Source organism: Mandrillus leucophaeus, unplaced genomic scaffold (genome assembly GCF_000951045.1).
Source record: "Mandrillus leucophaeus isolate KB7577 unplaced genomic scaffold, Mleu.le_1.0 Scaffold511, whole genome shotgun sequence".
Lineage (NCBI taxonomy): Eukaryota > Metazoa > Chordata > Mammalia > Primates > Cercopithecidae > Mandrillus > Mandrillus leucophaeus.
The window spans coordinates 56854-78605 of NW_012105487.1; the positions used below are offsets into that span (position 1 = coordinate 56854).

The 21752-nt window shown below is 37.9% G+C and overlaps 1 protein-coding gene across 2 annotated transcripts in view; it reads right to left on the reverse strand.

The window, feature by feature from the left end:
- LOC105551239 (glypican-6) overlaps window positions 1–21752 on the reverse strand; it is a 1217642-nt gene that overhangs the window by 55655 nt on the left and 1140235 nt on the right. Inside the window, exon 6 of one of the 2 annotated variants that reach the window (XM_011996405.1) lies at window positions 14896–15039. In XM_011996405.1, the coding sequence (XP_011851795.1) occupies window positions 14896–15039 (144 nt within the window). Of the gene's footprint in view, window positions 1–13985; window positions 15040–21752 lie in introns of those variants that run through there. The other variant, XM_011996404.1, reaches the window with a different exon arrangement.

The window sequence follows — 21752 nt, forward strand, 5'->3', positions numbered from 1 at the left end:
AATGCTCTGCTCTAAAATGGTATGATGCTCCACCAAGTCAAAAGACGCTGGTGAAGTTGTGAAGAAAAGGGAATGCTAATACATTGCAGGTGGGAGTGTAAATTAGTTTAGCCATTATGAAAAGCAGCGTGGCAATTTCTCAAAGAATTCAAAGCAGAATTACCATTTGACCCAGCAATCCCATTACTGGGTATGTACCCAAAGGAATACAAATCATTCTACCATAAAGACATATACACATGTATGTTCCTCGCAGCAAAATTCATAATAGCAAAGGCATGGAATCAACCTAATGTCCATCAGTGGTAGACTGGATAAAGAAAATGTGGTACATATACACCATGAAATACTGCACAGCCATAAGAAATGAAGTAATATATTTTGCAGCAACATGGATACAACTGGAGGCCACTATCTGTTCCCATCCTAACACAGGAACAGAAAATCAAATACTACATGTTCTCACTTATAAGTGTGCACTAAATGATGAAAACACATGGAAACAAAAGAGGGGAACAAAAGACACCAGGGCCTACTTGACGGGGCGAGATGGAGGAAGGTGAAGATAAAAACACTACCTATTAGCTACTAGGCTTATTATCTGGTTGGTGAAATAATCTGTACACCAAACCTTTGTGACATGCAATTTACCTACATAACAAACCTGCATGTATACCCCTGAATCTAAAATAAAAGTTTAAAAAACAATCTTAACTCAGAGTTGGTGAAGGAAGTTACCTTGTGCATGCCTACATTTGTATTTTCCTGCAGATTTCCTAAAATCAGCTAACACTGCGACATGAAATAGAGCATGTAGGAGTCAACGAGTTGGAAAGAAAGTAGCAAACTTTCAAAGGCCCCAAACTAAGTGAAAATGGGCACCCAGAAAAGAAAACAAGAGTACTGAGAATGGATTTGGTCCAAAGCACCATTTGTAAGAAACTGCAGAAATACCAGATGAGACCAGCAAACTCTTCAGATATTGGAAGTATCAGACACAAAGTATAAAATAAACATGTTTAAAATGGAAAAGGTAGACTTTAGAAATGTGATGAGGAGGCAGATACTAGTGAACACAGGACCAAGCATATCTGAAAATTAATTCATTAAGTATTAGAAATGAAAAATAAAACCACTGAAGTTAAAAACTAAGTGGGTGGGTTTAATGGCAAATAAAGCATTTTATTTAGCTGTTAATAAACCTGAGAGACTAAATCAACTGAGAATTAAATACATTATTATCAGCTAAATACATTATTCTGAATGTGGCAAGAGACAAAGAAAGGTTAAGCGACGTGAAGGATGGAGTGAGACAGTCTCACATGTCCAATCAGTTATTGGATGAGTAGAGAAAGAGAGTGAAAGAGGGTGAAGCAATATTTGAAGACATAATGACTTAGAATTTTCCAGAATAGTCAAAGAAACCAATCATGAAATTCAGGAAGCCCAATACATCCTAAGCAAAATTAATAAAAAAAGAAATCTATACCTATACATTATGATGAAATTACATAACAACAAAGAGGACCCTAAAAGCAGCTTGAAAGAAAATACAGATTACTTAAAAGGGAGAACTGATAGCAAACTTCTCAACAGCAAGAGCGGAAACCAGGATACAGTGAAATATAAGCATTGGTGCACCTGGAGGAAATAACTGTTGACCTAGAATTACAATTCAGCATAAATGTCTTTCACGAATGAGGGTGAAAAGACATTTTCAAATAAAACTCTCAGTAAAGGAAAACTTATAATATGTATTCCAGACCAAAGAAGTCACTCTGATGGATGGGTTTATGCAAAAGGAATGATAACCTAAGAAGGTGGTGAAATGTAGTTGATTCTATATTAAAAGTTCCAGTATAAAATGGTAATAACAATCTTAACTTTTGTTTTGTGTGAAACACACACACATAAGACAGAACTATATTATCCCATAATAACAGCATATAAATTGGGAGGAGAATTATCAGAGTTAAGGTGTTCTAAGGTCCTCTTGTGTTGTTACAGAAAAGGAAAAGGTATTGATGTTTTAATTAAACTTGGACTTTGATAAGTCAGAATGCATGTTAAAATTTCAAGGGTAATTATTAGAAGAATAAAAACTACAGTATTAGATTCCAAACACTAAAAGACACAGAGTGAAGTAAGAAAATATCCTCAATTGACCCACAAGAAAGAAGAAAAATAAGACTAAAAAGATGAGACAAATAGAAATCACAAAATGAGATGGAAGAAATAAATATCAATATTTCTATTACATTTAGTTGAACTAACTGTTCCAATTGAAATAAAAAGATTGTTATTCTGGATTTTAAAATAAATCTAGCTATGTGATATTTATAAGAGACACATTTAAAACATAAGGGTTCAGAAAGGTTGAAAGTAAAATGAGAAAAGATATTTCAGTTAAATATTTTTAAGAATTTGGTGTAACTACATTAATATGGGAAAGAAAGAGACTTTAAGGCAGAAAACAGTAGAGAAAGGAAATCATTATATATACTGATGAAAGCTCAATTCACAAGAAAGGTAAGTTTTAACTATAAATATAGATGTGAAATATATACATCATCCACAAAAAATTATTTTTAGAATTTTCCATTTAATATTTTCAGACTGCAGTTGACCATGAGTAACTGAAACCACAGCTTTCTGTGGTTTCAACTGCAGTTCAAAAATATTAAATGGACAATTCTAGAAACAAACCATTCACAAGTTTTACACTGTGCATGATTCTGAGTAGTGTGATGAAATCTCATGCTATCCTGCTCTGCCTCTTCTTAATTGCAAGAAGGGTGAGTATAACACAACAAAATATTTAGAGAGAGAGAGAGGATATTCAATAACTTTTATTACAGTGTGTTATAACTGTCCTATTTTATTATTAGTTATTGTTAATTTCTCCCTGTGCCTAATTTATAAATTAAACTTTATCATAGGTATGTATGCATAGGAAAAAACAGTGTATATAGGATTTGGTACCATGGGTGGTTTCAGGCATGCACTGGGGATCTTAGAACATAGCCTCCATGGATAAAGGGGAGCTACTGCAAAACAAAACAAAAAGAAATAGGTCTACTCGCACAGTAAAAAATCTCTCTTTCAGCCCTAATTGATAGAGCAAACAGATAAAACAAAAATCAGTAAAAATACATCAGATTTGGGGCATGTTCTGGAAAAGATCCTCTTCTTCCTTCTACTCTTCTATGAAGCAGAGAGCAGTGGCATCTCATGTGTGGCATTAGGAGGTATTGGAAGCTGCTTGTCACATTTTGTTCACAACTGAGTGTTCCTGAATTTTAAAAAGTAGCGATGAATCGCAAACATTTATATAAAAATAGCATTCTTTGGCTACAATAGTAAATAACTGTAACAGTCTCTGAGTTGTCCACCTATTGTTACTGGGCACAAAGAGTGGAGAGTAATTAAAAAAGAAACACACAAACGCACACACACACACACGCACACACTCTCACACTCACATACACCTAACCCTTCCTTGTCTTACTATGATCCAAATTATTCAAAGTCAGCTTCTTAAAAAAAAAAATCCTAAATATTCATTTTACTTCTCATCCTCCAAAATCATGGAGAGAGGAAACTTTAACAAATGATTATACTGTAAAGAGCTTTTAATTTTATTCATTTTCCCAAAAAAAAAAAACACTTGACAAAAGAGAGCATGAGGATCCTTTTACTTGAGCCCTTACCATTAAAAACCTAATGAAATACTTCTTGTTCCTTGAAGACATTTTGCATAAAGAAGATTTGATTGTCCTGAGTAACTGGAAACATTTTTGTGTAGACATGACTTGCACTAAAGAGAGCCTCTGGGTTTTTGGATTTTATGTGAGTAGATCAATTAAGGCAGTTTGCTGCCTCTATGTTTTCTTCTCAGAGCTCTTCCAGACGCTTTGTATTTACCCTTTTTTTCCAGCATTCAAGGAGCCGCAAAGAGCAAGCAAAGGAAATGCTTTGCTTTTTCAAGTACAGAGATGAGTGTTTTTCACGGAAATGAATGCTGGCTGCTTTGGGGAGTTTTCTGAGGTCAAAATCCCTTAGAATAAAATTTACAAAGTCATTGGTTTCCTGCCTCATTATGCATAAATAATTTATGAATTTGTATTCTTATTTTTCTTCCAGCTGAATCAAAGTTCTACAATTTTGCCAATAATTCCACGCAGAAGCCAATGCCACGCACATTCCTGAGACTATCATTGCCGTGGATAAGTTTGCTATTGCTCTCAGCCAGTGCATTTTCCTTGATTAACCTGTAAAAAGTGTTCTCCTTCGATGAAGGCCGTTCAGAAATCAACTGATATTGTACAAGAAGACAACAGCAGGTTCCAGAACGTGAATTCTTGGTGATTTTAAATGATGATCTATGAAAGAGACAGAAGGGAGTACAATTTGATTTGCTCCAGCCAGTTTGGCCCAGAAAGAAGAGCAGAAAAATTGCTCTGCCTAAGCAAACATGACATGAAGTCATACAAGAGCAGCACTCACAATGTGCAATATCGAAGCCTCATTTAAAATACATATTGTCTGGATCTGAGAGACATCCAGATGCCAGTAGTAAGAAGTTTTTACTCATTCTGTTTCTTTATTGCCACTTTTCTCCTATTTCTTGGCAACAACTTCTGTATCCTCCTCTGAGACACTGCCTTCAGATTTGGGGTGGGATGCTTTGCTCTGGTTGAATGATGACTGAACTCAAAGTTCAGGTAAGCTCCTTGGCATCCAGTGCTGAAAATCAACCTGACCGAAAAAGGATAATGGTTTCGTAGGGCAATGTAGATGCCCCCTCTCTAATGAGGACTTAGATTTCTCCTAGGATTCTAAAATTTTTTTTAAAAAAGTTAGTTCTTTCAAAAGACCGTAGAAGAGTTGGTTCATGTGCAGGGCAGTCTTTACAACAGCATGGTTGGATGTAAATTATAGTTAATTTTGCCTGTCATCCCCTAAAGCAGGGTGTCCAATCTTTGGCTTCCCTGGGCCACTTTTTGGAAGAAGAAGAATTGTCTTGGGACACACATAAGATATACTAACACTAAAGATGGCTGATGAACTAAAAACAAAATGCAAAATATCTCATAATGTTTTCAGAACGTTTACGAATTTGTGTTGGGCCTCATTCAAAGCCATCCTGGGCCACATGCAGCCCATGGGCTGCGGGTTGGACCAGTTTGCCCTAAAGTGTTGTGAGTTCTTTGATTATGGTCTAATCACCTACACATGGTTCATGTTAGTGCACAAAAAATATGGTGAATAAAGGAAAGACTGATTTTTCTGTTCCTTTTCATGTAAGGTTTGTCTTAGGGTTGGAGAGAGTAATGACATGGATTTTTACCAGTTTAAAAATCTTGCCTTCATCATAGTGTTTGTAGTCGATAATGTTACTGTTCACTAACATGTCCTTTTCTCTATGTGAGGCACATAGGAACATATGTCCTTGACTTCCTGATGGCTTGATCATGTGACTTGCTTTGGCCAATGAGATGTGATCAGTATGATGTGACCCTTCCAGGTAGAGACATGAACAGCCACCTTTGCCACATTCTCCATTTCCCCTGCCACTGTGACAGGTGAACCTCCAGATAATGGCTGCTCTGTCACCGGGTGCTGGAGTAAGGGTGATGACCACATGTAGCTGACTCACAGCCAACGCAGAATGAACACTGGGCAAAAGAAATAAACTTGTGTTGTTGTGAGCTATTTTGGGGACTGTTTATAGGTGTGGCTTTGCCTGGCCTGGCCCATCTGGATTAATACAGCATTGGAAAAGCTTCTACAGATCTTACACAAACCAACTTCCCACAAATTATGTGTTAGCCAGCAATATAATGGAGCTGCTGCTGGTGGTGGTTCATTCATTTACTATCAACCTGACTTTTTATTTTTCGATAGCTCAGTCAATGTTATGGGTATAAGAAAATACCCATGAAGTCAGAGCCTTTGACGATAATGACTGTGAATGAACTTAGCAATAAAATTATTGTGTATTGCAGATAGCTTTCTACCTTTAACAGTTATGAAGGGAAGTCAATTTTTACTCAGACAGGTTCCTTTTCATCTGTTTTTTTCTCTACAGTGTTTATGCCTGAGGTTTATTGCTAGCAGTAAAGAGTGTCCGAGTATGTTATGGGAATAGCCAAATTCCCAGTGCTTTAAAATGTATTCCATAGGCCCCAGAGTCTGTTAGAAGCTGACTGATCATACAGCAAATACATCAAAACTGGTATTCATGAAATATCCCATTTCTTTGGCTCTATCTCTCATAAGCATGAACATCACATTTGGGAGTTGTGGTGCAAATATCTCAGATGCTAAGAGAAAATATTGTTACAGATTTTCCATGACAAGGAAAAGTTTCTTTAATCTATTCAATAATTTAATAAAAGATCTATGTCAACTGACGAGTCTCATGAACAAATATTTTTAAAGGTATGGTTTGAGCAGTTTAGTGTGGCTTGTCTATCCAGACTTCCATAATCAATCCACCAAAACACCAATTACATAGCAGAATAAAGGACAGTTACTGTGAATGAGTGTGCAGATGGACTTTTGCATCTGACTAGTTCACAACTGACAGCAAAGCTTCTGTTTAATTTGTTCAAGATTTGGGCAGAAAGCTCTGGCTTAAGAAGGGGAAATGAGCTATTAGACATGGCCTATGTTAAGGATGCTACAGATGTTTAATGTTTTCAATTTGCATATTTGGCCAATGATTATTTGTTTGTTAATATACCTTCTACACATTCTTTTTTGGTATAGTCAGTCTGAGGTTGCAAAATCAAACTCCTATTTATTGTATCCTAGTATTAATATTCCATGAGCCTCTATAATATGTACTGTTCTTGGGAGAAGACATAGCGTGTCTAACTGACTTGGAAAGTAACGTCTTTTCTAGTCACTTGCCTTTTGATGATGCCAGCACTAACAACATGCTATAATGTAGATTGTACATAGCAGCTAGTTTTACTAAGTGCTATGCAACAGAGAAGAACTCAATCAATACATTTATTGATAGATTGATACCTACAGAATGCATCAATTTGGGTTTAGGTGAAGTCTAGGAATTCTTAAATTTTAAAGCCTGAAGCAGAAAATAAGCATATCAACATGTCATAAAATAGATACAAAATCTGTAATAGCCCTATTTTGGTTCTGAAAGTGTAACATTTCATTTTCTATGATACAGAGGTCACCAAAGCTCTTGCTTAAGTGTTTCTGAGGATAAAGGAGACTTTAATCCAGAGTTGAAAAGGGTTTTGTTAATAAATTGCCCCCAACATGATTTAATATAACTCACACTTAATATAAGTTGTGCAAAATTGTTCCCCTTCCAAAACATGTGGCGTAACATTATTTCGTTGTCAGAATCCATATGATTCTCTGAACATGTCTTAAAGCAGTGATGTGGACTGGGCTTTAGTATCTCCCAGGGAGTTACGTAGCTAGAGTGAGTGTACTCTTCCTTCTCCCCAGGGTATACAGCCCTGTGCAATTAAACACAACTTTGCCTGGACTGAAAGAGAGGTCTATGTGCCTTCTATTTTCACTATTCCTCCACATGCCCAAAAGAATAGCTTCCTGGGGATGCAAAAATAGTTCACTGCCCATTGGGCATGAGCTGAAAAAATCCACATAAGGGCAGGAGTTCCATCCAGGTTTCCAACAGTGCATACCATTGAATTAGATTCGTGCATCCTTCCAGTCCGTGGAATAAGCAGAATATCCTGGAGATAAACCATCATTTTATATGTGTGTCTTATGATGTTCCCCACTTGGGCTTATCAACCACAGCCTCCTAAATGGAAAGAAGCCTGTGACAGGCGGCTCTCCCTGCTACCACATGCTGGTGATGCTACCCGGAGAAGAGCAGAAACCGAGACAGAATAAGTTGGGTGGTTTGGTTTTAACGTTTTTTTATTTTCTCCCTGCTTTGAAAGCTCATTGCATTTTGCTGCTGTTATTACCAAGGGTTCATTGAAAATGAAACTGGGGTGTCTCAGTGGGGTTTCACAGCAAATAGATAAAGCAGGTTCAGGCAAGACCGGGCCGTTCACAACCTGAAGTGGATGAAGCAGTAGCCATTTGTTTGCTGGGGTGAATGGGACATAATTTATTCAGCTGCAGTGGAGGCTGAAAGCCAATCTGGCCTTGACCCATTTATCTTTAGAAAACTAATTAAAGTGGAGAATCTGGCTTACTGTTGTTATTGAGGTTTTAGTTTTTTTGTTCACGCCAAGCGAAGACTGAGGGTGAGTGTATGTGTGTGTGTGTGTGTGTGTGTGTGTGTCTGTGTGCATGTGCGTGTCTCTGTGTGTGTCTGTGTTGGGGTGGAAGCTGGGAAATATCAGTTTCACCTAAACACAGTGGCTGAAGGTCTAGATAATAAAGCAGTTTCTTAAGCACAGCCTGACATCCTTTTGAAATGCAAACTAGTGGATTTAGCTGGGTGCAGAATCCTTTGAGGTGACAATGAAATGCCATGGCAATTTAAAATGAACAACAGACAGTTTCCTGATTCCTTATAACCAAGAGTTTCTAAATTGCACCAAAATGGCCCCAAAGAGGCATGGAAGAACATTTTTATCACCAGCACTTTACTGAAACTCATACTAACCATCAAGGCAGGAAATGATGCCAGAATGTTAGTTGCTTTGTCCATTTTGTTTCAGAACAATTAAAAAAGTTGCATATCTTGATGATCTTTTGTAAGTACTTAAATATATATATGTAATAACATTAACAACATGTTTGTCACCAATGACCTACCGATGAATTTCAAAAGTTACAGTGTATTTTTGGAAGACTCATATATAAAATAGACATCTGGTTTTTGTGTTGTTTGTTTGTCTTGGCCTAGATAAGGTTATAGGGACAAGTAGGAAAGTCTAGCAGACACAGGGATGTTATGATATGTATTCATTCCAGTATGTTCAAGGAAGTGATAACTCTTGGGGAACGCTACAAGGGTCATGATAACCATTAGATAAGGAAACCGAACTGGACCAGCTACAGGAAAACCTGGAACTCCCAAGAGAATGTGTTGGAAAGGACAGATACTACTGACTTAACTGAAGCCACTCTATTTATCAATGGGGCCAATTAAACAGAACCCTGACTTGTCCCACCCATGATGTTTTCCCCTCCCATTTCCCTCTTAGTGTCAGGAGACCTTGAGCTATTTGTCTTCCCTGTCCCCTTCTCAAGATCTTCCTTTCTGCAGTGTTCCTGTTCCAGATTTACCTCCTAATTTTCTTACTTCACTCAAATTGCCCTGGTCTCCAGGCATATGGATATGGGCATATGGCCTCAGGAATAATGAATGGGGATACTACTCAGGGGACAATTTCTTTTTAAAAACATGATTTCAAAGAAGGGATTTTAGACATCGTGTTATCACTGCCTGGATTTAAGGCCAGACAAACAGCACTATGATGTCACAGGTGTGCTGCACAAATAAATACGTACCCCTCAGGTGAGAGTCACCTTCCTTCCTCAGTCCATGATACCATGTAGGGTGTATGTCTTTAAGAAGTGTTCTCAGGGCTGGGCACAGTGGCTCTCACCTGTAATCCCAGCACTTTGGGAGGCCCAGGTGGATGGATCACCTGAGACCAGGAGTTTGACACCAGCCTGGCAAACATGGTGAAACGCCGTCTCTACTAAGAATACAAAAATTATCTGGGTGTGGTGGTGTGCACCTGTAATCCCAGCTACTCGGGAGGCCAAGGCAGGAGAATCACTTGAACCCAGGAGGTGGAGGGAGCAAGATTCCATTTCAAAAAAATAAAAAGTGTTATTAGCATGCAGTGGTATTGCGGAAACCAGATTAGATAACTGACTATTTTGGTTAATATAGTCAAGTAAGATAACCTGAGTGTTCTTGTCCTCAGTCCCATAGTGGGGGTAAGCTTTCAAGTAAAAAATATCCAATGCTCCCTCTCCAAAAGGTCTGAATACTCAGAAAGATATCAGGAAATTCAAATAGAAAATGAAAAGCAAACAACCTATTTTTTAATCCCTTAAATTTTCTATGTCTCAGCTAATGGAAACCTTAGCACCTTATGCATGAGGGCTGATGTTGGTATGTTCTTATCAGCACAAGAAAAAGGCCAATATATTCTAACAGGGAAGAGCTAGTTTTCCAGGCAGACTACACATTGTCTGAACATTGGGACAGAATTTAAATCAGCCATTCGATGAGCTCATCTTCCACCAAGATTAGATTGAAAACTTGGCCATTGGAGAAGAATATGAAAATGGTTGTTAACCATAAATTGCAAGCAGAGAGGAAATGACTAAACAAGTTGGCCAAGTGCAGTATTCAATCCACTCCAGATAATTTGGAAAGGGACAGTGGTGGGGGAGTTTCTCAGGGACCCTCTGGAATGACTGTACAAAGACAAACGGGGATGAGAGGAAGAAGAAGACCAATGCTTACACTATGCTGCATAGTCCGCCACACAGTCCTCTGGGAAGCAAGAGGAAAACAAATTTAAAGGAAAAAGAAAAAGAGATTATTCTATACATAATAGCACAGCACAGGCACAAAGTTTAGCTTTGTAGGTTGGCATTCCACCCACCCCCGTCCCAAATTCCCTCAGAATGACCAGTAGGATATTTGAGAAATCCACATCCACAGTACAGTGTTGAATACTTACTGGAGATTTACGGGTCTAAATCATCACCAACTTGTTAACTTCCAAACCTGGCTTTTATTTTTTCTTAACTTACTTTTATAAAACATATTTGTCTAAGATACACCATGCACAGTCCATTTTCACTCTAATGAATTAGCTGGAATAAAGTAACTGACACTCCCTGTCCAAGTGCGTCTGTGAGCTGTAGAACATGTTGTGCTCTAATTTTCTGAGCTGTACAACTAATTGCCTTTTACAGAGGCTAATTTGAAATACCTTTTGATGCTCAGATCTTAAAAATCGAGCTATTTTGTGCTGATTTATTTTTATACTTGACATTTCCAGTGAATTGGAACCGCCTTTTAAAAAATTATAGTTTCACATCAAATTATGTAAGAGAATTTGGAGAGTATACATTTAAGAATAAAGGAACATGCCCAGTCTCTTCCTGAGTGCAAACAATAATCTCTGGTCTGTTTGATTGAAAGTCATTAATAGTTAGCTGGGACAGAGGGGCTTCTAAGGGGAGTTTGTTGGTGACAAGAAAGCAACATGATGGTAGGATGACTCTGTTAACTGAATTACCGCAGCTGATAACATTAGTATCCTCAACAAATCATGGCTGTTGGCGGTAGGGACTGCGATAGTCTCAGATGAGTTGGCTTTCTGTCAGCAGCTGAATTTATAAAAACACATTCACTCATTCTTGGATAACAAAAACCACTTTAGGGTAGCATGTCTGAAAGCTTCTGACTACCTCAACTGCTTCTTATGCCTATATAACTTCAGAGGAGCAAATGGAAATGTTCCCTAGTGATACAAAAGAATTTATAAGTTCCTTATAAATATAATAAGATGTTAAATGATGGAACTGGTGCATTTTTTAAGAGAGAGTTTTGTTTTCAATTATTTTATATAAGGTTTAGCAGCAGTTTACTCAGTTTGGGGTTGTTAGTTTTATTTTTACAACAAACCCCATAATTACCAGTTCACATTAAAAAATAGCTTTAGAATAACTGACATAAGAACATTTACCAACAGATCCCAAAGTTATTACCACAGGTACTAATTTAAATGGCACTAAGAAGTAACTCTCCAAGTGCTTTATAGTTATTTTCATTTTGGCAAAACGGGTGGGGTGACTGGAGTAGTGTTTTGATATTGTCCTTTGAAGCATTTTTCTGCTGAAACACTTCAAGAAATGAAGGGAAATCTTTTCCAATTATCCTCCTTTTCTCAGACACATGCTTCTTATAAATATTCAGGAAACATCTTTTCTGGGAAAAATTGAAACAGGAGTAGGTAATATGAGCCTTGTTTATAAACAGCCTAAATAGGCTGTAATGGATGACAGACCCATCTGGATAGTTTCGCAGTGCATCCTTCTTGAAGATGAGCATGTTTGACTGTTGTACTGCGGTCTGCCAAGGATAACTGCCCCGACTTTCCACTGTTCAGAGCTATATTGGAACCCCCAAAGGAAGAAGGCCTCAGGGGAGCCAATGGCGCGAGACTCTGTTATTAGCTTTGGACCTAACTCGTGTCTCTCAAGAATAACCCTGGTATAGCTCCGTTTGATGTGGAAACAGCGCCTTGTTCTCAGGAGCTGAGCAAAGTGGGCTTATGGCTGACTGTGCATTACACGTCACTGATTCTTACCATTTGGGAAGGGATCAGAATTTAATTTAATAAAAAAAAAACCCCTGCAATTTTCACTTACAGAGCCTGAAGCCACACCTTTGAGGAAGTAAATGCTACATGCTGTCTGAGAATGTTGTAGAATAAAATTGGCTTATTGATTTAAATACTTAGGCACGGAGTCTGGTCCTTGGCTTTTACTTGTGATCGTACGTTTAACCATTACCAATCATTTTCAGAAAAAGGTTGATAAAATATATTTTTAAGGGGTGCAAAAGGTAGAATATTTTCATTCTGTTTGCTACTTGTCTATACTCTCAAGACCCTTATATCTAGAGCATTTTGAACATTACCAACAAAGTTCCTTTATAAAAGGTTCAAATCTCAATTTTCATGTCCATCAGATTTTAAACACCAGAGAAAATTCTCCAAGTGTTGAAGCTTTATTTAGTTTATGCTATGCTGCAAAAATATTGTCTTTAGAAACATATTTTTCTTGCTCTACTTCCCCTGTTTAAGGGTGTGTGTTTATTTCTCCTGGGGATGAGGGAAAACTGCTTCTCTGTTTCAAAGGGAAAAAATTAATTAGTTGCCATACATATCATTACATTGTTCAAATTCAGTGCAATTCTAACTAAGTGTGTAATGTACCCCAGTTCTTTTAAAACTTCTTATTTTATTTTATTGTGGTAAGGACACTCAACATGACATCTACCCTCTTAACAGAGTTTTTTTTAAGTGAACAATACACTATTGTTAGCTGCAGCCACAATGTTGTACCTTGGATCTTTAGAACTTATTCATCTCACATTGTACTCCTGTTCTTAAATTTGATTTTACAAAAATTCAGAAAAGACTGAATTGTCCCAATAACTAAATTAGAGCCAAAGAAAATGGGAAAAAAGGGAGCAAACCCATACTCACCATTTGTCCTCTGGTTAGAAAGATCTTGATATACAATGCAATTTGTAAAGTAAAATTTAAACAACATAAGCTAATGAAAACCATCCCTTTTTTTAAAGCACTTTGACTAGTTATTTGGTGGAATTTAATTGGTTGTTTAAAAGAAAAATGGTGACTATTTTTAAACTTTTCCTGAAACTGCAACAGAGAATAGATGTAAGCCGCTAGGCGTGTTGGCTCACGCCTGTAATCCCAGCACTTTGGGAGGCAGAGGCAGGTGGATTGCTTGAGATCAAGAGTTCGAGACCAGCCTGGACAACATGGCAAAACTATGCCTCTACAAAAAAATTAAAAGCTGGGCATGGTGGCGTATGCCTGTCATCTCAGCTACTCAGGAGGCTAAGGTTGGAGGACCACTTGAGCCCAGCAGGTCAAGTTTGCAGTGAGCCATGATCATGCCACTGCACTCCAGCCTGGGCAACAGAGTGAGGCCCTGTCTCAAGGGAAAAAAAAAGAATAGATATAAGCAAGGTAAAGTAGAAGGTTGCAGCAACTACAAATATCTACACTAGAGAGAAGGCTTTATTTGCTAACAAATGGCAATAAATTTATAACAAAATTTATTTTGATACTTCATGGATAGGCCTTTAGTTTGTAAGCACATTTGATTTTTATAGAGAGAAATGCTGAGAAGTACTTACTTTGAGGCCAAATTCAACAAATTTAATCTTATGAGTTCTACACTATAGAAGGATATTAACTAAAATCATAAAATAATTTATAACAGTGACTAATAAAAGTATTTTCATAACTGGCAGTCTTTGAGATCTGAGTTTATATGACACAGTCAGATGTGGTTCAAGTGCTTTATGACATTAAGGATTTTATCTGTTAATTTTACATCAAGATAATTGGCAAAGCAACATTAACAGCACTAACAATTGCAGGTATATAAAGTGTTTATAGTACTATAAATGGAAGAAATTGAATTAAAAATAATCAGGCAGTATTTCCTTAAAATTATGAGCTTTTATTTTTTATAGCAAAATGTGGCCTTTAAAACACATTTAAAAATTGTATTTACTATGTTTATGGTTGCATTTTCCGAGTATTATAAACTGCTTTGATGATGGATATCACTGAGTCCCCTGACACACATCTTAAAAAAACGGCTCAAAGAGTGACTAATTCTAAGGATTTCAACTTTTTAAAGACACATAAAAAAGAAAAAAAAAAAGATAGTAACATTGATTTGGGGTTTCTGGGCAAGGTCTTTCAAACAGAAAACTTTGCAAATAAGAAGTCATAATAAAATTGCATTATATCATAATTGAATAAATAACCATTTTCAGAAAAGAACTGAAGCAGATGAGTAAGAAATCTGCTATTGCAATTATATCTCTGGAAGAACTGGCAACTTAGTTTTCAAATTAATATTTCATGAGAAATAAGAAGTTGAAAATTTGGTCACTGCACACATGCGTTAATAGTTTCTTAATGGATTAATAGATTTCTTAAATAATCCAATACATGACCCAAAAGAAAGATCCCATTACTTTTCAATATTCAAATTAAGAACAGAAGCAGATATAAGAATGAGATGACTCTTATAACAAACTTTTTCAGAATCTCCTAGGAGTTTCAAAGAATGACCTTGGTAAAACAAAGCATCCGCCATGGTTATCAGTTTGAGAATACTCACCAGCCGGTCCAAGCTCGTGCCTGCAGCGGTTGTCGGTCTTTCCTCAGGATTGTAGGGCCTGAAACGTGTATTAAAATTTTCAGGAGCTGAGCGGGCAGATCTGAGAGCTGGAGCAGGTTTGGGCTGACCACATCCCTGAAAGACCTGGAAGAACCATTGAAAAGTAAAGAAAGTTATACAGTGAGTTTTCTCCTAAATTCACGAGGCAGAAATGTGCAATGCAATGGTGTCCACATTTCTCATGAAACTTTTACCTCCAATACACTCTAATTTTGAAATGTAAACAAGTATAACCACTAATATGACAGAAAGAATTACCCAGACAGAGAGTGACCAACTGTATTCCCTGACTCATAGTTTCAGCATACACAGTCAATCCTTATTATTGGTAGATCCATATTTGCAAATTTGCTTACACACTAAAATTTATTTGTCACCCCAAAGTTAATACTCACAGTACTCTCATGGACATAGAGACACAGTGCCAAAAAATTTGAGTCATGTTCCTAGTTGAGGTTGGAGAAGACACTCTCCTTATTTCAGCTCTCAGATTGGAAACAAGCGTTCTCTTTGTGGTCTACTTAGTACAATGTTTTTCACATTTCTGTGCTTTTTCTTGTTGATTTCAACGTTTAAAATGGTCCCGAAGCATCGGGCTGAAGTACTGTCAAGCGTTCCTAACCACAAGATGTGTAATGTGTCTCAGGGCAAAAATATGTATGTTAGATAAACTTCCTTCAAGTCTGAGTTATAGTGCAATGAGTTCAATGTTAATGAATCATCTATACATTAAATAAGGTGTCTTTTCACAGAAACACACATAACACAAGTTTACGTATTGATTGATTGATGAAACTGTTGTGGCCAGTGGCTTGCAGGAGCCTAACTCTGTATTTCTCATTGCCGCAACGGTTCAGTATTTGCTAAGTCAATGTTTGCAGTGACTTTATAGAACATAACTACAATAAAGAGAATCAACTGTACTAAAAAAAAGGATTGCAATAGTTACTCCACAGAATGACTTCAGGATTAAGTGAATTGTGTCTCACTTTTACATACTTGAATTTGGCATTCTATAAACATCCGTTTGGGATTCCTGTTATCATGACAAATATATTTCATTGTATAGAATATAAAGCCAAATAATTTCAGTGACTCCCCTTTGAGTTATGAAAATCTCCACAGGAAGAATTCTTTAAAAACACTCTCTTTAGCAGTGGTATAGAAACAGGACAAGCAAATGTGGATGAAATCCATGTAATGACAGCTTCCTCTAATTTTGTTGTTGACAGCTGTTCATGTCACAATTAAGATTGCTATGGGAAATCAAACATTTTATTGTAATGATCTTAGGGACTGAGCTGCCGGTTCTTTTCCACAGTGATTTCACTCAGGGTGGTGTGGAATTCATCTTCCTTTGCTGTTTTTAGAAGCTTTACATTCTGTGCTGGTTATCAAGAGATAATACCTTTACTAGAATTACAGGAAATGCAGTAACATTTTCAGGAAACTTTGATGAAGTTTAACTTTATTCTATTTCTTCCATTTCTCCATAGCAGATGATTCTTCTAGATACTTTTCCTTCAGTAAACTTTTTGGGGTTATTTACATGAGCTGATCTTAACTTGCATGTAGTATATTTGCAATGCATTCGTTCCAGTTTTGTTATTTCATTCTGCGTTGTTTAACTCTAAAATAAGCATTTTTCATCATGCATATTATGTGATTCCACTGAAGTACTCAGAGAGCTCTTGAGTGCCATTCACAATGACAAATTCTGTCTTGAGACACAATTCATTTTGTTTTACCACTACAGCTAATTTTTCTTTTGTTGTATTCAAAAGTTCTCCTTCAACTCAGCATTTTGCAGAGCGCCGGTACTTTGTCTTGGCATTCCTCGAGATTGGTCTTAACACACTATTGATTCTTCTTCTCTCACACAATTTCTGAAGCTGATGGTGTAAACCGGTGTGATAAAGATAGTGGGCCCTTTTCTCCCTAGTGCCTAAATCACTTCCCCCTGGCAAGGTCGCTGCTGATGGAGGGCATTAACATTTGCAAAGCTCCAGGGATCTGTTGAGTGTGCTATTCTGGATTGCTTTGGAAGTGACAGCTGACTTTTAAAAAATGTAAAGCCTAAGGCGAAACAATACTAATGGCCTGGCTGAGAAGCCAGGTACTGAAAGAGTTAACGGACCTTTTTAATTCACCCTTTGGGAAAAATCTGGCTCACTGGGTTAAGTTAAATCAAAGAAACACGAATGCCCTGAAAGAATATTAGTGTTCTAGGGAGATATTTCATCATAATGGAAAAACTTCACGTTTGCTCGACTTTTTTTTTTTTTTTTGGAGGGTGTTAATTATTACAGAACATAGGTTAGTTAATATAGCCTAGTAGTTTCTGTTATTTAGGTCAGGTTTGGATGTTGAAGATAGCTTCCATGCAGAAATCACGGGGTCTGTGACCAAAACTGTGGAAAACACTGACTTGTAATTACTTTGGAAACAACACCTGGCCACATAATCAGGTGGAGAACTACATGACAGTCTGTCCCAACAACCTCACATCTTGGAAGCCCTTAAACAGAGATCCTATCATACCCTTAGAAAAACAGAAGTGCCATAAAAGAAACCCTTTAGTGTGGAAGTGAGAGGCAGGACTGGCTGGATTTCCTCTGCTGACTAAGAATCCCTAAGCAGAGCTGGGAAGGTGACCGCAACCACCTTTAAACACTGGGCTTGCAACTTAGCTCACACCCAACCAATCAGGTAGTGAAGAGAGCTTAAAATGCTAATTAGGCAAAAACAGGAGGTAAAGAAATAGCCAATCATCTATCACCTGAATATAAATTCAGGCATTCCAGCTGGCAACAGGCTACCCTCTTTGGGTCCCCTCCCGTTGTATAGCAGCTCTGTTTTCACTCTATTAAATCTTGCAACTGCACACTCCTCTGGTACGTGTTTGTTATGGCTCCAGCTGAGCTTCCGCTCACCATCCACCACTGCTGTTTGCTGCCATTGCAGACCCGCCGCTGACTTCCATCCCTCGGGATCCTGCAGTGTGTCCGCTGTGCTCCTGATGCAGTGAGGTGCCCATTGCTGTTCCCGACCTGCTAAAGGCTTGCCATTGTTCCTGCACGGCAAAGTGCCCGGGTTCATCCTAACTGTGCTAAACACTAGTAGCTGGGTTCCACCGTTCTCTTCTGTGATCCACGGCTTCTAATAGAGCTATAACACTCACCACATGGCCCAAGATTCCATTCCTTGGAATCCGTGAGGCCAAGACCCCAAGTCAGCGAACGAGAGGCTTGCCGCCATCTTGGGAGCTCTGGGAACGAGGACCCCTGGTTACAGAAGTTCCCAGCCTAGGGATCAAGAGCTATTTTTCAGAATTTTACAAAACCTAATGAGAACGGTTTACAAAGGAGTACTTTGCAGTTGTTTTTGATTAGAAATGATAAAAAACCTTTGTATTAGTCTCATACTGAGAGTATATACCTTACACAACATATATCTATCATATAACTTAGATGACTTACAAAGTAACAATTAACAATTTGATGTTTAATACATGTGCTATAGTCTGAAAACCTGCGTCCTCCAAGAATTCGTAAGTTGAAAGCTAATCACAGATGTGGTGGAATTAGGAGGTAGGTCCTTTGGGAGGTGCTTAGGCTCTACCCTCAAGAATAGGATGAGTGCCCTTATTAAAAAACAACAACAACAAAGGATCCAGAGAGCGCACCCTTGTCTCCTGTGAGGACACAGTGCGAAGGTGCCATCATCTATAAAACACCATGCAGGTCCTCACCAGACATCAAATCTGCTGAAGTCTTAATCTTAGACTTCCCAGCCTCCAGACATGTGACAAATAAATTTCTGTTTTTTATAAGCCACCCAGTTCATGGCATTTTGTTATAGCAGCCTGAGCAGACTAAGACAGCAAGCCATCTGCTAGCCTGAAAAAAGTATTTTTAAAATATGAGGGTCATGGGGTAGGTGACAAAGGAAACTTTTAGGCAGAAAATTTGGACTGTCTCAATTTTCTGAGTTTAGCAGCAGTATAGTTAGGCACAGTGTTGCGGCTCATGAGGGCCATGGCTAGGTTAGTATCAAAGAGCAATGAACCTTTTCCTCAGTGGCTTGGGCATTCCAACATTTTACATTTTGAATAACGGAAAAAACAACTGAGAAATAATAAAGTGATGGAAAGGGCCGTAGGTTCAATGAGAGTCAGAAGATCAATTGGTTATGGCTAGAGATGGCAATTTGGATCATCAGCTTAAAGATGGTACTTAAAGCCATGAAACATTGCATTTACCAAGGACAAGTATATACAGGTGGGCAGATGGATGGGGCTGAGGACAGCCTATTGCCATGCCAATATTTACAGGGTCCTCTCTGAGCCTCAGTTTCCTCCTCTGTCAAATGGGAATAACAATATTATTTACCACACAGACACACTATGATGATAAAGTACAATATGTAAGGCAGAAAAACAGAACCATGTGTCAAGAAAAGTACATGCCTGATAATTAGTTAATTTTATCATGCCATAATCTGTATTTTCCAGAAGTTTGGCTTTCTACATAAAATTTGAAGAAAAAATGTCTGGGCTGATGTTTCTTTTTCTTTCTTTCTTTCTTTTTTTTTTTTAACCTTTAAAAATTTTTTTTTTTTTTTTTTTTAGAGACTGGGTCTCACTCTGTTGCCCAGACTGGAGAGCAATGGCACAAACACCACACACTGCAGCCTCAACCTCCTGGGCCCAGGCCATCCTCCTGCCTCAGCCTCCCGAGTAGCTGGGACCACAGGTGCATGCCAAGCACACCCTGCTAGTGGATGTCTCTTAAATGTTTTCCACAAAATATTATTTTCAGGGGCAAACGGTGGTTACATAAGTCATAGATTGCACCTATCAAAGTTAAATTAGGTACCCTCACAAGGGTTCCATCATGCTAACACGTGGTCAGACTCAATGAAAGAGAGGATGACATTGGTAGTGTTTCCCAAAACTATTTGACCATGGTTTCCTCATGGGGTTCTCATAAGACTGGTGTTCCAAAGAACTCACCCTGAGATATACAGTGAAGGTGGTTGTAACCTGCCAAGGAGAGACGTGATTCAGATAGAACTGCATTTACTTAGAGGTATTTGTGAAGCTGTTCCACCCTCCTCTGCTTTTAATTCCAGAGAAGAATGCTATTTTAAGACACTAAAGGGCTTCTTTTTACAACAGAACAGACGTTTTTAGAGGTTATCGCTTCAGGATAAGCCAACTTATTGTGGTACAAATCATTTGCTCTACCCCTTTAAGAAACAGAATCGGTATTATCACCTCCTGACCCCTGCCTGCTTCTCTCCAAGGGATGTTGAAAGCGATAATTAGATAATTCGGGAAAGTATTTGGAAGCCTCAATGTAGACAGATGCTACAGATGTACAAAGGAATTCTCCTTCCACCTCGCTGACTTGCAAAACCTGTGGATTTTAGGAAGATATCTGGCTCATGAATCCTCTCTCTTAAGAGGATTACTAAGATAATGTCTCAGAAGTCTGTAGGCATTCTGAGATTAAAGAAGCTGACGTTAGGATAGGAAGGGCTGAAAGGAGATACTTTATAATTCTGGAGGGATGGGGAGGAGACGGAGGTGTGGTGATAAAAGGTTTAAGTGCTGTGTCTTAGGTTTCTAAATAAAAGTATTTTTCCTTAAAAAATATTAGCGCATCTTAACATACTTCTCTTAACATAAACTAAGGTGCCCACTCTTTCGGAGGCACATGTAGCTTTATACTTTTATCTCTTTGTCTTCTTTATCTTCTTCATTGTCTTTTGCAGCTTGATTATACATTAAAAAAAGTCATTACTGGCAACTTGAGAAGCAGTGGCTGCAGGTAAATCCTGTCTCAGCTCCTGTGTTTTTTAAAAATTATGTCTTCTCACTTTCCACACAGCAGGTTTCTATAATGGAGGAATGGTGCTGCTATTCTCATATAGGCAAATATTGAAATTTGCAAACAGAACTCTAATCTTTTGTATTACATCCAGGTAACAGTTAATGTTACCCAGATTTAATTAGATTTGAATTTTTGAGGGTAAGTAATGTTTTATTTACCTATGAGATTCTAATTTATATTACAGTGTCAATGAATGAACTATTAGATTACTACTTGGGAAATTCAAATCTATTCCATTTGTATTCAAGGAACTAGAAGCTATCATATCTTCATTAGTCTGGATACCATATATTTGTCCAAGTGCAGCCATTATTTTCACAAGAAATGGCTGTAGAGTAACTAGCAGGTGTTATCAGTGCATTCTGGTGGCTATAACAAAATGCTTTACACTAGGTAATTTATAAACAACAGAAATTTATTTCTTACAATTATAGAGGCTGTGAAGTCCAAGATCAAGGTGCCAACAGATTTGGTGTCTGGTGAGGGCCCTCTGCTTTGTAGATGGCACCTTCTTGCTGTGTCCACACATGGCAGAAGGGCAAAAAGGACTAACAGACTCCCGCAGGCCTCTTCTGAAGGGGCACTAATCCAATTCATGAGGGCTTCACCCAGATGTCCTAATTACCTCTCAAAGCCTCCACCTCCAAATACCATCACCTTAGGGGTTAGGATTTCAGTATATGAAATTTGGAGAGACACATACATTCAGAACATTGTAAAAGGCCACAAACACAAGTCTGAAAGTTTGGAGTGTTAATATTAATCTTTCTTCTAATACTTGTGTGACCTTGGGGTAACAATGTTCTCCCCAATTCTCAAAGCTGTTGGGAAGATAGAATGATATGATACATAGAAGAATACACTGAAAACATGAGGTATAAGGTGCCTTATTTTAACTAA